Source organism: Bombus fervidus, chromosome 18, assembly GCF_041682495.2.
Source record: "Bombus fervidus isolate BK054 chromosome 18, iyBomFerv1, whole genome shotgun sequence".
NCBI classification, from domain to species: Eukaryota; Metazoa; Arthropoda; class Insecta; order Hymenoptera; family Apidae; genus Bombus; species Bombus fervidus.
The window spans coordinates 4,709,479-4,728,733 of NC_091534.1; the positions used below are offsets into that span (position 1 = coordinate 4,709,479).

At 33.6% G+C, this 19,255-nt stretch overlaps 2 protein-coding genes, 1 long non-coding RNA gene, 1 other non-coding gene and 1 pseudogene across 5 annotated transcripts in view; all 5 read left to right on the plus strand.

Moving 5' to 3' along the window:
• The window catches only part of LOC139996450 (fatty acyl-CoA reductase 1-like), a 294,969-nt gene that overhangs the window by 214,655 nt on the left and 61,059 nt on the right, over positions 1–19,255 (plus strand). The window lies entirely within an intron of this gene.
• LOC139996488 (uncharacterized) overlaps positions 1–19,255 on the plus strand; it is a 50,995-nt gene that overhangs the window by 24,968 nt on the left and 6,772 nt on the right. The window lies entirely within an intron of this gene.
• LOC139996776 (5S ribosomal RNA) lies at positions 3,124–3,242 on the plus strand. The gene has a single exon (XR_011802355.1). It is a non-coding gene; the product is annotated as a 5S ribosomal RNA (ribosomal RNA).
• On the plus strand, positions 4,991–12,734 carry LOC139996672 (dynein beta chain, ciliary-like; annotated as a pseudogene).
• Positions 14,886–19,207, plus strand: LOC141445727 (dynein beta chain, ciliary-like). Its single transcript, XM_074112176.1, has 4 exons — positions 14,886–14,963; positions 15,064–15,237; positions 16,178–16,326; positions 18,898–19,207. The coding sequence occupies exons 1-4, from the start codon at positions 14,886–14,888 to the stop codon at positions 19,190–19,192; spliced, it is 696 nt and encodes a 231-aa protein (XP_073968277.1). The 3' UTR covers positions 19,193–19,207.

The window sequence follows — 19,255 nt, forward strand, 5'->3', positions numbered from 1 at the left end:
GCTTCTGTTGCAATAATTTTTTGTGTGTCCGTATTGTTGACACCGCATGCATTGTGGTATATCTTTTTTGTAGCGTGGTGGTTCCACTGTTACAATTGTATTTAGTATTTTTTTGATTTCATAGATTTCCTTGTTATTGGTTCTGGGTTCCAGTTCTATTAAGAATAGTGGCAATGGTTGCTTCGTATCGTATCTTGTCATATTGTTTATTGCTCTTGTTTCATGGCCAATTTTTCCTAATTCTTCACTTAATTTTTTTGTGTTAGTTTTTGGATGTAAACCTCTTATAACTATTTTATAGCTCCTTTCTGTTTTGAGTTGGTACGTGTGGTATATAGCATTTTTTTCCTTTAGTTCATTTATCACTTTCCTATAAACTTCTGGGGTGTTTGTTTGAATTTTTACTTGTTCTAATTTTGTTTGTTTTATTGTGTAGTTATCCTTCTCGACTACATTGTTTAGTAGATCAATAAGCGGGTCTATTATTTGGGCCTCAAGAAATATTGGTGGTGGTTTTGATATGTAAGGTGTTTTAGTTGTGGTTTTGCTTGTCGGGTCATTGTCTATTTCTTCCGTTAGTGAGCTGAAGGAGTTTCTTAAAGGTAATTCTTGCAGCCATCGCTGCTTTCCTGTATCTGGGTTTCCTGCAGCATTTGTGCCTGGAATTATTTTACGTTTTTTGCTAGTCTTTGCTAGCTTCCAGTTTTCGTCCTGGTAACTTATTTTGTTGTCGTGTCTGCACTCCTCCTGTCTCCGCTGCTCTTCCATTTCTTCTATTTCCATATCATTTTGGTTGTTATTATTTTGCTGTTGTTGCTGTAAGCCTGGTAAATCTGACGACCCTTTTATGTAATATTTGTCTCCATTGGTTGCAATCTTGATCGTTGATATCTGCTGTTGCATTGTTTGTCACTATCACTATTCGTAGCACTTCTCTGAATCACTTGACTGGAGCACACGTTTGCTTACACACATCTGTTCGCCTCGGTTGCCCGAGCGAGACTGGGAAATCACATAGAGTAAATAGAAAAATAACTATTTGCTGATAATATTAACATAATTTAACCGTTTGAGACCCAGGGTTCTTTGAAAAGTCCTGAACGGCGCGATAGCCTCTTAATCGATTGCGAAGAGAAACAAGCGGCACAATAGCGCTCGTCATATCTGTTATTTTTATTAAATAAATCTATATTTTTATATGTGCGTACTATTAGTTTATAAATATTTCAAGTGATGTTCAGTAAAAATTATTAAGATAACAATAACATACAAAATACGGTCAATCGTCCGTAGCGTTCAAATGTACTGGGACTTTTCGACACAAAATTTAAACAGCGCGATCACGCTGCTTGGTACTCAAACGGTTAAAGAAATAACGATACGTCTAAAATGCGCGTATGTCCGATATCGACGATACCGCGTTCTGTAACTTGTACGACTGAACGAATGCGACTGAATTATCGTACGACGATACGAATGATTAACGATATACTCGTCCGCGAACGCGTGTCGATGCCGCTTGCATTTAAAAGACTTTCACGAGACGGTTTACCAATCGTTCGCTCATTAAAATGATAGTGACCTTCGCGTATGCTTGGAGATACTGTTCACAATTGAAGATTTCGCACAGGACTGTCCACTGATCGTTACACCTGATGGAACGACTCTGTCTCCACCAACGCTTGCAGTCATATCCACGAATGCTAGAAGATATTGACGCACCGAATAAGCCAGCTCAGAAAAGTATCAACTGATCGTTACAACTGACGAAACGATATTACCTGCTTGAGCGCTTGAAGAGCGGTTCTTTAATCCACGTTCAGCATTTCGAAAACACGGAAACTGACTCTCTGTTACATGTTCACAATTGAATTACTCGAACGAGATCGCCGATACCGTTGTTAGACTCGAGCGAGCCCAAGAAGCATCGTGTTAGACTAAAAGGCTCAAAACGGACGGCCTGAAATACGCACGCTGATTGGTTTTCAAGAAAAACGTCAAACGGCATATTCGCCCGCAAGATGGCGATTACTGCGTGAATACACTCCAAGTGCGGGGAATCCTTCTCGAGAAATTAAAAATACTGCTACGAACGTTGAAGGAAATCGTTTTAGCTATTGGAATACCATTCTAAAATAGCACCTTGACTGCGAAAGCGAGCTACAACGAGCTACAACGAGCAACAACGAGATAAAAGCTACATATTATCCAAAATAAACAATCTAAAATACGACTATTCTTACGATAAAAGAGAAGATGGGCAAACAAAATAAAAAAATATGTCTAAAAAGACTCAGCTGGCATGTTCCTACTGACAAATCAAATTTTTAGGTTAAATGAACCTAACTCGATACCTTTCTTCGAACTGCCTCCAGAGAAAGCTCCCCTCCTCCAAGTTATTTCATAACATGTAAAACAACGGAAAAACTATACGTTATCGGCAATCACTTTTCCAAAACACACTCACACACAATGAATATATGGGTCGAGGATAATTACACAGAATTATTATCTCTGAAACAAATAAACTGAAAAATAAAATAGAACGAGACATATCGCTAAATAAGACAATCTTTGTATTCTCTAACGAAACATGTCACCTTGGACAACAAAACAACCAGACAGTAAACTAAATAAATTACTTTACAAATTATAGCCAACTAGAAATCATTTTCTCTAAATTAAACGATAAAAAATCATCCGGTTTCTACGACATGCCGAACATTTCGCTCAAACGCTTACCGAACAGAATAAAATGATATTATACAGTGCTGTTTAATAATTTTAACAGCCATCACAAAAGAAAAAAAAATAAAGATCGCTTCTCACCCTCAAATCTATATATAAATATCCTACCCAACATAAGCAAAACATTCGAAATAGTCATAAATAACCTCCTAGTCTCCTTTTGCACAAAGATAACGTAAATCTAAAAAATAAATTCGGCTTCCTTAACAATCAATTTTTAATAATCTATACTCTAAGCATCAAGAAATTACAATGATTTAGTATTACGCGATCATTACCATACATTATATCATTCTCATTTTTGCACACTCTTATGTTTCTTTAAATATTCTATTTTTTAAACATCAAAGATCGAGAAGAAAACTATTTCCATCAGCCAACGCTCATACCGCGTTGAAAATACTCGTTCTCGTCCGATCACGAAAGTCAAGCAGCGCTGGGCACGGATAGTACTTGGATGGGTGACCGCTTGGGAACTCCGTGTGGTGTTGGCTTTTTTTATTTTTCCAATATTTTTGACTTTCCTTGACAATTAATTTTTAATAATCTATTATCTAAGTATCGAAAAAATGAAATGTTGTAGTATTACACGACTATTACCATGCATTATGTCATTCTCTCATAGACGTACAAATAAATTAGTGCATGTTTTAAAACCTACAAAATGGTTGTTCTTATAACATCTGATATTTAATTCTTTAGATTTACGAAATGGATATTAGTAAAATATTCGAAATTTGATCTTAAGAATATTCGTAGGACTTTCGGGAGAGATGTTCCTAGAACATCCAAAATTTTAGTTCTAAAAATATTTGTAAAACTTAAGAAATGGGTGTTGCTAGGACATGCAAAATTTAAGTCTTGCAAACATCTTGGGAATGTTCACAATGGACATAGGATGTTCGAATATAAACTTAACATGAAACGGACGCCTTTTGGATCTACGGTGCAATCTAGAAATAGTTCACATCAAAATGTAATTATTTAACAATTATAGTCACGTATGATTAACCCAGGCAACAGAAAATTGGGATACGTGAAAGTTGTGCTGCTGTGATACCAGAAATGTTGTGTAAGATGCGATTATTTTCTTGTCGCAGCATTACGAAATGTTCACAAGTGAGATGCTATCATTTGGAACATTTGGTGATTAAGATTGAAATAGTTTCGAACATCGTAAATAAAAATACATTGCAATAATATTGCAGTTGAAAAGATATACAGCAGAATCTCAATTATCCGAACTAATTAGGAGGCAACAATGTTCACATAATGGAATTTTCGAATAATAGAACAGTTACTTTCTTCCTCTTTATTTTTAAAAAGATTTATCTTTGTAAATTCATCTCTGTTCTATATATTTTAAAAAAGAACACAAATTATGATAATAGCAATACACATAATGAAATTAAATAAAAAGACATTAATCTTTGAAAGCTTATCTTTGTTCTATGTATTTAAAAAAGAACATAAGTATCAATAATAGTAATACAAAGAATGAAATTAGATATGATACGATTAAAGATATATGAATTCCGGATCTATTTAGCTGCTACATCACACAACTGTTTTAGCAAATTTAATTCGGTAAAATTTCATTCCTTCTGTGTTCCTGTCACAGGGTTATAAAACAATAATAGAATAACCACGCCTGACAAACATCCTACAGGCCACAGCCATCGAAACGATAAGCAGCTTGTGTCCCAGGCGAAGAACACAGTAACAGGATAACGATTTGTAACTGGCGCCCGGCGATAATACCTTCAGAGAGCTCAAACCCAAGTAAATAAACATTCCCAAAATCAGCACTCTTGCATCTACCAACAGCAAAATACTGACATTCGCGGGCGACACGGCTGTACTAGTCAGGCATACTAATCCAGAAACAGCAGCCACATTACTACAAGAGCGTATCAGAAAAATAGAAAAATGACTGCAAAATAAACAAATAAAAGCAAATTCCAGTCAATTTAACCATATTACATTTATAATACGAAAACGGAAAGCACCTAATATCCAATTGAATGGCACGCACATAATACAAACAAAGCAAGTTAAATACTAAGACTCCACTTAGACTCATAACTTACACGAAAGCAACATACTAAATCAACTATAGACAAAATACGAATAAAAAGAAGACAGATGTACTGGCTAACTAGTCAAAACTCTAAAGTCAGTATGGAAAATTAAAAATTTGCAAAACGATAATAAAACCAATTTGGATGTACGGAATACCACTATGGGGGACAACAGCAATGAGTCAGGTAAATAAACCAGAGTCGCTTCTCAAGGATACTCAAAACAGTAGTCAACGCCCCATATATATATATATATATATATATATATATCAGATATATATATCAGAAACGAGGATACACGCAAAGACCTAAAAATACCAACGGTCAAAGAAGAAATCGGCAGGTACGCAAAAAGAAAAAAAAAAAGAAACAAGGAAATAAGGACAACACAGTCAAATATGTTGGCTACTGACACGAGCGAAAAGAAAACATCCCACTGAACTTGCTAAAGAAATGAAATAAGCAAACTGGTAAATGGTATCCTGCTCGGGGTAGCCATCCACGTGTTATTTAGCAATTAAGCTAGAAAAATTTAGTAAATGTCCAGCTGGATAAATTGTAAAGTACAAATTAAATAATAATAAAATATCAAATGTCATAACACGGTCAAATTACGACTCTTGAACTTCGTAAGACGGAAGAGAACAGCTCCTGACCTGGTTCTTCGCATCTGTCCCGCTGTTGATCGCTCAAGATGGGGGTGAAGGATAACAGTTTGCTTCTTTTACCCAGTAGTTTATGACACTGTTGACCCTTGAAGTGTTTTCGGGCTTAGACTCTTAGGTCTCGCTCAGCAGTGTCATAAATCCTTACCTATTCAGTGGTCTTGAACAGTATATTTGCATTTTTTTAAATATTATAGAAGTTTCATTGTAGTATGTACGTATAAAACTTGTGTAAAAAGATGATACTCAATTTTTTAGTATTTTAACGTGTAAGAAGCAAAAAATGTCTTATTCCAAGAGTATTCAAACTAAGAGTATTTATTTAATGCATTTAGTACACATTATTTTACTTCTATGGGAGAAAGAAAAAGTTTTAGTATTACGTTATTGATAAATATAAAAAACATACATAATCTTAACATTCTCGTAGAAACAATATCATTTCAAAAATCTATTCATCCTATCGTAGCGTGTATAAGAAATAATTCATTAATTTCCGTTTCTATCTATCTCACAAATCTGAGCATCAAAAAAGAGCACTAAGTATAGCGGGAACACGCTGTATACTACCTGGTATTACTTCAAGTTCAAATATTTCCTTTTTCCTTAAATCGTTTAAAATATTGTATTTCATGGATTTATTTAGGGGCTTCGTAGAAGAAAAGCTTGGTTCAAAATTTGTTGAATCCAGATCTCCACCTTTTCATAAATCATTTGAAGAAACCAGTTCAATCACGCCTATATTTTTCATTCTCTCTCCAGGCGTTGATCCGTTGAAGGTAAGAAATTTATTCAATAGCTACAAACATTTTTTATGCATGACAGATCTGATAATTTTTTTTTTATTTACATAATATCACATCGGCTTATTAGTTATTAACAACCATATAGTGTCGTGTTATCAATCGAGACAAAAATCCAGTGGTTTGTTTATAGTCTATTGGGATAGCTTCCAAAAGCTTATCAAGATTCGTCTGAATAAACTGTGTAAAAGTTTCCCAGCTTTAATGAAAGAAATATTTACCTCAGGAAAGAAAAAGAAAATTTCACTGAAGATTCATAAAAATCATTTGTGTTCTGTTTTGTTAAGTACTTCCCGTCTCCAAGCTTCTGGGCTAAGTATCGTGCGGTCCCTCACAATCTGCTTATTAAAAGGCATCGCTGCTTTCTCCACTCCGTAGCAAGATCCTTTAAACGAAGTTTACTCTTTGTTCTTCTTCCCATTCGCGACCAGACGCGCGCAACAGCGAAGTTATGACATGATTCTGCGAGTACAAAGTATATGGAAGGCATACATATATCTATACGTGCTATGCACACGTACGAAGTAGTCGTGCGCGACTGAACGTCATTTTGCTGATAGAACATCAGAAGTCCTTATTGAAGATTTTTTATTTATTTATTTATTTATTTATCTAATGTATAGCATTATTAACTTATAATAATAATAATATATACGTATAATATTGTATGCAATATATAACGCTATATAGGGTGAAACTGTAGAAACGTTATCTATCCTCGGATTTCTATGATTTTTGGATATGTTGCAGAAATATTTTAAACAACTTTTACCTATTTACTATATTGTGTATAAGGAGTGAACTTGTTTAATTTTCAATATATTGGTAAGAAACTACCGGCTCGATTATACTGTATTTCTGCTTATGGTTGTTCATCTGTGACAGCGTATGCGTCGGTCTGGTTGCCAGTCGTCGGTCACTTATCTTCTGTGTATTAACAATTATTTAATTATTTAATATTCACATTTAATTGAGCTATAAGTTACCTCATGATTCAATAATACCTCAGGTAATAAACAATTGCGTAATTTGAAAAAGGAAAAGAAAATATGCAGGTTTAATGAAGCTAACATGTACTAATTATATTCCTTAACCCTCCGTCGGTAATATGGTATTTCACTAATGTCGGAATTTCACTAACGCGGTCGGCATTACATATTTTTCAGTAACTGGTCTAATTTCTTACTGTTTTTTGCTTTAAGAAAATCTAAGAAATTTCTGAGGTATCTATTATTGTCCCTAATTTATTATATAAGTGATACTTTAGCCAATAAGTAGATAATATCGATAAAAAACACTAATTACTAAATGTAAGGTTCTTTACATTGACACAGGGTATACTAGAATCAGCCATAAAGATCACTAACGGACCACCATCTGGAATACAAGCAAACATCCACAAAGCGTTGGATAACTTTACGTAGGAAACTTTGGAGTCCTGCAGCAAGGAAACCGAATTCAAAGCAATATTATTTGCACTTTGTTATTACCACGCTGTACTTGCAGAACGTAGAAAATTTGGGGCGCAAGGATGGAATAGGGTAAGTGACTTTAAATCTTAATGGATCATAACTTTAAATTAGAAATTATGGATCGAAGATTTGTAAAGGTTGAAACAATGAGAGAAGCAAGAAACAATGTTTACGATATCTTGTGTAATGTAGTAACTTATAATTAATAAAAAATCTTAAAGAGTATTAATTTTAAGGCATATTTGGAATATATCTCGCAAGTGTGGCATAATTTAAAACGTACTATAACTGTCTTCCTTGTCACCTGCAATTAAATTAGGAAAAGCTACTAATAAGGTTATGCATTACTTTTTACTAGCGATAATATTAGCAAAGTTCGTAAATTATATTCTTCAATAATTGTATGTTAAGTCAATATATGTTTTAATAATAAATTATTAAATAATTTAAAACGTAACTAAGCACAAATATCAATTAAACAAATTTCTTTGTTAATATGTTAATCGTTGTTAAAAAGGCAAATTTACATATATATGTCGGGTTATTATTAAGATTAGGGTTAGGGGCGTGTAATGAGTCTTCACCGCAATTATTCATCGTTGTCACACAATCGATGTAACGTTTATTAACACAAATATGGATGTTGCACGATTGGCGAGTGGCCGCGATAAGTAAACACTAATAGAAATGGCCGTAGGTTCGATAACGAATCCGCGATCAACGGGATAACAAATATACTTTCTTCCGAAGTCTAAGTCGGACTCTTTGTTAAAAACGTGAAATATTCACTGATCGTAAAGACGTTGTTTTTTTCGCTGATGAGATTGCACGAGAATGTGTCTCTCCGTGACGGTGATTGAAGGATCTTAGTTAACTAAATCCTAAGATTTATAGCGGGTCCTCAGGCTGGCTGAACATTTACTGTGAATGATACATCGACATCTGGCAATCATCTTGCCCGAAGAATAGTTGGAATGTTTACTGTTAGATGTCGATAAAGCTATTTCTTTAAAGGAGAGCTATGCGATTCTATACCTCTATTAGGTAAAACGTTTATCCCGCGACCGTGGCTACGTCCGGCGGCTAGTTGTCGCCTCGATCTCAAGCTCATACTCGCAAATCTCGGATAATTATAATCGGGTTAACTTATAAAGATTAAAGTATTGGGGATTTTCCAAAGAATTCTAGAGGGAAGGCCCGGTGTCTTTTCATCTTCGACATATATATGTATAATTTATGTATGCATAACGTTCAGAGATAAGTAATTATTAATGTAATTAGATATAGTATTAGCAATGATTTTCGGCAATTTTTCCAAACAACACTTTTTGTAGAATAATTTTCTGTTTAGTAAAATGTGATTTATTCTCATTCAAAATATGTTTAAACAAATTTATATAGTTATAACAAGCTTATAAGTTATATACTAAATTTACACATATATGTATGTTCAAAAAACTATTTTCTTTGGTGTCAGTCCTACCCATTCAACTTCGGTGATCTAACAATCAGCGTATCTGTATTATTTAATTACCTGGAAAATAGTATCAAAGTACCTTGGGAGGATCTTCGTTACTTGTTTGGAGAAATAATGTATGGAGGCCACATAACAGATGATTGGGATAGAAGACTATGCAAGACATATTTAGTAGAATATTTGAAAACAGAATTAGTTGAAGGTATATATGATAATTCACAATTATATTTCCAATATATTCGATTTATTAAATCTATTTTTAATTACAATTTTTTCTGTAAAACTTTAAATTTGTAAATCCTTTGTTAGTCTCTTCTTACAATAATCAAAACTTTTCAATATTGAAACGAAATATGCTTTGTATCTATGTAGTTGCTTTAGAGATGCATATAATTCTTTACTATTTAATCATTGCTATTCGTTTTCTTTTTTTATTTTGTATATATCTGAGGTGTTGGTAGTACGTGAAGAGTGCCAAAGAACTCTACTCGGCGTTTTGTTTAACAATATATATTTATTCTTACTTAACGGCTTTGTTACAAGTCTCGACTCGTGACTTGTGCGGACCACAATTTATTCACGTTTCTCGATTTCGACTGCTCAATCACGCTTCTCGGTCACCACTCATGTCTCAATCCATTTCGTTCCTTTTTGTCACCTCTCCATATCCTCACTACGCACGCGTTCGTTAGACGTCCGCGACCGTAGTCACGTACGCCTCCTTCTCGAATATTCGGCGAAAGGACCGTAGGGATATCGATGGCTCATTAGGCCTGTCGACACTTACGCTTCGTCGCGATCTTGCTAATGTAGTAGTCGGTAGTACACTATGTACCGACGGAACCGTTGGAAAGTTCTTTACTGTCGAGTGCCGCTATATATCACTTTGGATAATGATCATAACATAAGCGATTTTCCAAGGTAATAATACAATTTCAATTTAATTCAAGATATCAAAATCAAAATATCTCTAAAATAGCCATTTCAGAGTGTGAATTTTATTCTATTATTTCTTTTGCCTTCCCAGGACCGTACCGATTAATGCCAAATAATAAAATAAAAAATATATAATTCCATATAAAAACGTAACATTAACATTCAGAAATCCTTCAGTTATCCATTCGTGAAAAAATTACATCAAATTATATACTCCTCAAAATCGTTGAACTTTTGTTTAAAATATTTTTCGACACCATCAATAGCTTCAACAATTTACGACGAGATGCAATTAGAAGGCATTAAAACAATTTTTACGGAAACAGTTACCAAAGAAATGAATTTACACTTTTTGTGTAGGTGAATTATACCTTGCACCAGATTTTTTGGTACCACCAAATAGTGATTATGATGCATATCATCAGTACGTCGATAACTACCTACCTGCTGAAAGTCCTGTTCTGTATGGACTTCATCCCAATGCAGAAATTGGTAAATATATATAACATTTCAAAACACTCTAATGAAACTGACATAATATCGTATCACACTACTAGAGAATAACTAATGAATACAAGTCAATGTTGTGAGATTGCTAATTCGAATCAAAGTTTATGTATTTGGAGTTACAGTAGCATAATAACTAGCCTTAGTAACTGATTGATCTTAATATTGCAACGAATAAGTCAAAACGAAAAGAAAATGAGTAACAATTGTTTGGAGAAATAATTATTTGTGTATTGTAAGACGTGAGCCTTATGCTCCCTACTGTTGCATACGGCGCTCGAACTTATTCCGAATACAGCCGAAGAATGACGATCGATCTGTTCGGGCCATCTCTCACTGTCATATCAACTTCACTACTGCCAGTGAAGGAGCAGTTTATTCGTTTTGAATCTTTTAATGTTCTCTTTTATTGCTCGATAACTTAAGATAGTAAATAGGTACTATTTTGACTAAACCATCTTTGGAATATTTTCTATCGAATGATTCGAGTCCAATTTAAATCGGTGCAGTAGATTTTAAGTTATAACCGAACGAACATAAAAGTATTTTGCACTTTATATATATATATATGTGTACAGGTATATGTATACCAGAGATAGAGATGTGTGAAATTTGAAACCTATACTGAGGCCTGTGACTACTAGGCTCTGTTGGTTATAGACAATATAAGTTAGAAGATGTAATAATTCTGGTTGTAATAATTGCGTAATGTAATTAATTTTTATCTGAGGAAGACACGTCTATATTTTGGACTGAAATTATAAAAACTAACCGTTAACAATCATTAAGCTGTTTAACAATTAAATTATTAAACAAAAGAAAATAATATCGGCATCTTTTATACATATTTATATATAAATAAATGGGTGCTGTGTCTTTTTCTCATTTATATTGCAGTCTATGTATAAAGAAATTTATTTTCAATACGTTGAATAACTTTGGCTGTCATATACTACGCACAAGCATTTATTTCTCATAATAATCCAACAGGCACAAATAGAAATTTTGTACGTACATTTTTTGACGAAATTTCGAAATAGTCCAATAAAAAAAATTCTAATTTGTGCTTAGAACTCATAAATTGATGAATTCGTAATATAATGTCAAATAGACAATTTAGTCAATTCTCGATTTAACATAAAGACTTTTCCTGAAATTGATACACTGAAGAATTTATTTTATACATTTTTAGGGTTTTTAACACAAACTGTGGAAAATTTGTTTAAAACTTTATTGGGTATACTAACAAGAACTACCAGCGATACAACAAGCGGAGATATTTCAAAAGAAGATAAAATAAAAGGACAAATAGAAGACTTATTGGACAAACTACCAGAAAAATTTAATATGCTAGAACTTTATAGCAAGGTACTCACTGTCTCACTCTACTACTAATTTTAATGAATTACTTAATAAATCTAAATTTAAAATAAATAGAAATTAATAATTAGGAAACCGGAAATTTCTAAAGGACCATTCAGAGGATCAATATTTATTATCAATATTATTCTCAATATATAAGGTTCTCAATATTGTATTGACAATGTACAGAGTATTTAATTTTGGAAAACTAAGGCCAAAGAGCGGTTGTAGGGGACATATGTATACACTCATACAGAAAAGTTATTCAGTACTGATATTTAAAACATGTCAAGCTTACCAAAGTCGTTGCAGCATTTATCCAATTAACTGCGTTCGACGGGTATACACGACATTGCCTGATTTTAATTACGCACCCCGTAAGGGATTTTGAAAACTAAATTCCGCAGTTAACTGGTTAAGATCGAAGATAGACCGAGGAACGAAATTGGGTATAGAAAGTCGGATCTCGCAACAATTTTCGTCTTTAATGAAATCTTTGTTAAATTTCTTAGGTGGAAGATCGTACACCATTTGTCACAGTTGCTTTACAAGAGTGCGAACGAATGAATCTACTGTGTGAAGAACTTAGAAGATCCCTGCAAGAATTAGAGTTAGGCTTAAAAGTAATGACAAATTTTTATGCATTTTTACATTTTTGCCGTATACTTTTTTTACGCAAATGACATATACAGAATGCTACATGTAACTAGAGTAAACTACAGCTCAGAAACAGTATGAGATAGCAAAAAATCTCATTAGACGAAATTAAATAATTTCAAATAATACCTGATCTGGTAACCAAAACTTTGCCCGTATTTATGGGCAAGAGTTATCCCCCACCAATTTCTAGAATTACTTGTTCGTAATAAGAAATATACTAAGAAATAACTTTCTAACCTCAGTCTGTTTCTAACCTCTAGCAGAGGGGAAATCTCTCTTTGCCCCTACCTTCGGTGCACGCATTGTATAGACCTGTAGGGTATGCGTGAATTTTACTAATTTAATATTTGTAATATTTGTATATATTATTATAATTTGATAATTTAATATAACAATTAAGATAATTTGGTCCAATTCGATATTTGACTCTTTTTCTATAATTAAGAAGATTGCTGACAACAAAAGTTTGGGTTATTGGAAAGTTATTGGGTCTTTAGTTCACATTTTCGTTCCATATACTTACCTATTAATTAAAATAATTAAATTAAAACTTTACTGATATTTGAGCACCGTTACAGACTTATTAACAGACGCGTACTTTGGGTACATTCGGTACGTGGTCGGAAATGTTCGACATTACTAATTTTTAATTGCTTGTAACTATTTTATTATTAATCATTGTAGGAAAAAAATACGTGTCATATATCTTTCTTTCCTAAATTAATTTACATAATTACTGAATAGAGTGCAAGTACCGAATTCTTGGGAAGTCACCTCTCCCGTTATCTACCATTCCTACTTTTGGTCCAGATCGTTATACATACTGTATACACAATACTGCATGCTTATTACCTTTAGTTATACTGTTTATCGTGATATATGTAAGAATGCTGCATTTTTATATTATTATATTTTATATCTTTTTTATATATGTAAATAATTTTTATCGTATAAGACAAATATAAGATAGATTCTGTATTTAAAAATTTGAATGTCACGTTTAAGATCAGGTTTCAAGGTCACCGCAATGTCAAGCACACTAGCATATAATATGTTCCTCTTCATGTTGTGCAATTTTTTCTGAAACATCTCGTGACATTCGTGTTTTTCGAGATATTTCAGCGGTTCACGATAAACCGGACACACTATATATATGTTTACCAGTAAAAAATTGTAATTATTGAGTGTTTTACAAAACACAAAGATTTAAAAAAGAACCAGAATTCTGTTATCTTAGAAAACTCTCTCGTTAAAAATTTATCAAAATAAATTACTATTAATAACTGTAACGTTAATTTAAAATTAATAACGACATTAATGAAATATTTAATAGAGATACAACTGACAGAGTGATTTCAAACTTTTAGCTGGTAATGTATGTGCATTTCATTTAAAAATGACAAACGGAAACATTCGATAATTACACAAAAGGATCCCATGCACAATTGCATAGGCGTCGTTCCCCCTACGGGACCCCTGACGTACCGGAAATCGAATATCGCTGAGACAATGTATCTAGATACTAAATCAAAACTAAAACTGTTTCATCATTTACCCTTTCTAAATCATCCTTCTACTAACATATTTGTGAGATCTTTCTGATTAAGATGAATCCAAACAAATAATTTGGATTATATTTACTTATTAATACGTCTTTAATTATTATTTATAAAGTAAGCGAATATGCATATTGGTTAGTTTCATTGATCAGAAATCAAAAATAGAAAATTTAGGTCTTTGAATTAAAGGTCTCAGCTTAGGATTAGGTTGAGGTTAGGTTTAATGTTTGCCGAATGCTTCGACTCTCAGTCGCTCTTTTTCTTTCACTCGCATTATCCTCTTCTACTTTGGGCATATCTAAGATCTCAGTTTTTAGAACAGTCTCCATATCCCCATAATTGCAACATTTGAGTTCCGATTTTTGTGCAATTACCGAATGTTTCTTCTATGTGTTTCTGGAATTCAATTTTCAAATTGTATGTTATATAAAATACTTTGAAATATATCATAAAGAAAGAAATCATTGTAGAATTATATCATACGACGAGTGCAATGACAAAGCGACATTCTCCTATGATACCCAAATTACTGTTACAACTCTTGGAACGTATTGCCGTGCTTCTTCTATCATCATTAAATCAATTAGAAAATGATCAATTTAAAACTATCGAAATATGACATTAAATTCGAAATTGTTTATATTGAATGGAACTACTTGTAGAAAAAGTTATAACTTTTCAAATTTATTGATGGTAGATGAAGGAAGTTTCATAATCTTTTGAATTTTCAAACTTTAAATGCTGCTGTGTAATATAAGGCCAGTCAATTAATTGATGATCTTTCTTTTGATAGGGAGAATTAACTATTAATCCTGAGATGGAAGATCTACAAAATTATATAATGATGGATGCTGTTCCGCCGTCTTGGACAAAACGAGCTTACCCTTCAGAATTAGGATTAAACAGTTGGTTCACGGATATGTTGTATCGAATAAATGAATTATCTAATTGGACTGCAGATTTTAACGTAAACATTTACTTATTTTTTACTATTATTGTAACTTTTATTACTGTATAAAACAATGCCCTGTTAATATCGAAATGTTTCAGTTTGTGAAATTGATAATTGAATTCGTGGCAAATTTTGATGCCTGGAATTCAACTCAAACTGGTAAAATAAACATAGGAAAATTGAATGAGCGACAGAATCAAACTTCGTTCAACGCACACGATTGTTTCTACCCATAAAAAGTGAAATTTTAATAACTCGTATCCCTTCCTGATAGAAAAAAAAAAAAAAAACTGTAAAAGAGTGTTTAAATCTATTCAACTAAAACAAGGATAGGTGAGAACTGACAGGAATCAAAGTGTTTTCATCTTCAGATAATTAATCTGTAGACAATCTGTAGTATATAGAATATGAATCTGCCTGAACTGAATGCAACATAGTTGGATTGAGTTTGTGTAAATTCATATTAATTGAGAATATCGCTCCAATCTATTACAATACCTTTCATTAAGAAAAAATAGAAATTATAAAATTTAACATTTTCAAGCAGCTTTATTTCTTCGCATGCTCGGCTTTAGTATCCTGTATTTTATGCCCTTTAGCTAAACTTGAGAAACAATCCTCTGCTTGAACTATATTCAAACCCTCGAGAAGGTGACAAACCAGATAGTAACGAATCTTTTTTTTTTATTTTTTTTTATTGACTATTTGTTTAAATTTTTTACAATTTGTCCAGAAGGACATTTGGTAAAATATTATAGCTTAAAGAATAAAAACGAATCTTCTTTCACACGATATTAACGGGTCATTAATATTGTGTACGAAACGCAAAATTTCCCGTTTCTGCCAATTAACATTATAATCTAAAAAACCTTACAACATTATTATTCAACTTTATTGCAATCTTATTCTGCTCATCAATTAATCTGTTCTAATAACATAACGAATCATTATGTAGTTACCACCGTCGGTATGGCTAGGTGGTTTTTTCTATCCTCAATCATTTCTAACTGCAATTATGCAACAAACCGCACGCAGAAATGAATGGCCATTGGACAAAATGTGTTTATATTGCGAAGTACTGAGAAAAACCAAAGAAGAAGTCACGTAATTATTGAAAACATTACTCCGTCATTCCTTCAAACATATCCTTTATTTTTATTTCTCCCTGTTGTATGATCTTAATATCGAGTATACTATACTTATCGCACATGTATAATGGCGAAAAAAAGTATTTGTACATACACATCCTTATTTTTCAATGAACCCTTTTTTTTAGCAGAGTCTACATTTTATTTTCGCAGCATCAATTTTTTGTAGTCGTACGAGAGTACTATTATATATGTCGGGTTGACGTCGGGGCTTGGGTTATGGGCGTGTAAAGAATCTTCGCCTAGGTTGTTCATCGTTGTTGCACAATCAAGATAGCGTTTATTATCACGGATACAGATGAAGTAAGATCGACCAGTGACCGCGGTAACTAGACGCTAATGGTAATGACCTTAGGTTCGATATAGCGAATCCACGGTCCACGGGCTAACTTTTTGTTAAACTCAGAATAGAATTCTATGCACAAAAGTAACATTCGCTGTGACGCTCGGTATATTGCTCTCTAGACGATGTATAACTCTCCAAGGAGATCACAAGAATAATTGACCGATGGAAACTTTCCTCTCCTTACGATCGCGTTCGCTTTGTTGAACGTTGGCCCGGGATACCAACAAAACTGCAGCCACCGTTGATAGGCAGACTCGCGTAGCTGCGACATTGCTCTTGCTCGGGGTTTGATTGTTAACACAATGTGTGTCTCATAATATTGGCACTTTTCTGTTAGGTGGAACGTTCATCCCGTGACCGTGGCTACGCTCGGCGACCGGTTGTCGCCTCGAGCCTAAGCTCATTGTCCCAAGTTTCGAATGACTGTGTCTGGGTTATTTCGTGAATGCTATTGAGGTTTCTCCAAGTAATTCCAACGGGTGACCCCGTTGTCCTTTCATCTCCGACATATATATTATTATATTATATATCACATAATACTATTAAATGACTAAAAGATCACTGCGGATGAGCTGGAGAGAATGAAGAGGCACACGCGCGTATAAACACGCACGCAGGCTTAGAGCGTTGGTTCATTTATAGTATTGTATATAATGTAAATAGTATATGTACGCTCACTTTTTCTTATTTATTAATCATTTTATTATTAAGTTCGTATGTTTTTTTGAGAACGCGATGTAAACTTGTGAGGACTTATAAGGTTAAACGAATGAGAGAGTGGAGTTCATAACCGCGAAAACGAGCAACGAAGTATTGTCTGAACTAGAAGTCATGTCACTCCATAAGGGAAGCAATAAATAATGACATTAGATTTAATGTATATGAATCTAATTAACTAGTAGCTATGTAAATGCTATAATAAGTACAATGATGTACAAATACTTTTTATAACTACTGAATGTGCGAGTATCTTATTATATATATATATATATATATATATATATGTCAGGTTAACTTTATGATTAGGGGCGTGTAAGGAATCCTCATTTGGATTAGACATTGTTATTACGCAATAGAGAAGATATCTACTAGTACAAATACGATTATTACAGAATTTGACAAGTAACCGTGGTAATTAGATACTCGAGATACTAATGACAATTACCTTAGGTTCAATAACGAATCCGCGGTCAACGGGATAACGAATATACTTTCTTCCAAAGCCTAATTCGGACTCTTTGTTAAAAACGTGAAATATCCACTGATCGTAAAGACATTGTTTTACTCGCTGATGAGATCGCACGAGAATGTTTCTCTCCGTCACAGTGATACTCCAGAGGAAAACTATGATGGGGTGTGTCTCAGAGTACGAGATGATCGGATTCGTCGAGGACAATCCTCGTTCAGAAAGTGAAGGAAATGGACGTTGCTGTTAATTGATCGATTTCTATATCGGTGTTAAGAGAAAGATGCTAGCCGCCCTTGAGAGAAAGTTGCTAGCGGGAAGCGTCATTCGTGAGAAAAGCAGATTTCCCTTATCTTCTCGTAGTGGGTGGTGGATTTAAGGACTGTTAGAGTAAAGACTGTTTGTCCGCTTGAAGGATCTTAGTTAACTAAATCCTAAGATTTATAACGGGCCCTCAGACTAGCTGAACATGTCCTGTGGAGATGCATCGACATTTGGTAATCATCGAGCCCGAAGAATAGGGTCTGTGTGTGGCGAGCCCCGGGGCAAAGACCATTGGAATGTTTACTGTCAAGTGTCCTTATAACTATTTCTTTTTAAGGAGAGCTATACGATTATTCTATACCTGTATTAGGTAAAACGTTCATCCGGAGACTGCGGTTACGTTCGGCGACTATTTGTCTCCTCGAACCCAAGTTCATTATCCCAAATCTCGGACAATTATAACCGGGTTAACTTAAAGATGAAAGTATTGGGGATTTTCCAAAGAATTCTAGAGGGAAGGCTCGGTGTCTTTTCATCTTCGACATATATATGTATAAATGTATATATACAAATAGATATCTTAACTGTGTTTTTAAATATTCTTAATATTTTATTTCAAGTACGTTTATTTAAATAAACTCACTAGTTTTCATCATTAACAAAATTCAGTTACAATTTGTATAAATCTTATTCCAGAGAGTAATAATAGATTTTTCACTAAAACTTTACAGATCAGCACCAAGAGAAGGCGCATATATAAACGGATTGTACATGGAAGGTGCACGATGGGACGTTCAAGCAGGATGTATCATGGAGTCGCGATTTAAAGAATTGTTTCCATTATTACCAATAATGTATATTAGGGCGATTAAACAGGACAAACAAGATTTAAAGAATATGTATGAATGCCCTGTATATAAAACACGATCGCGAAGTCCTACTTACGTGTGGACGTTCAATTTAAGAACTAAGGAGAGAGCTAGTAAGTGGATTCTTGGTGGAGTGGCAAGTCTATTACAAAACTAATTTTATAAATTAAATTATGGACTAAATATGCAATTAAAATAAAGATTTTCAAAATTGACAAAG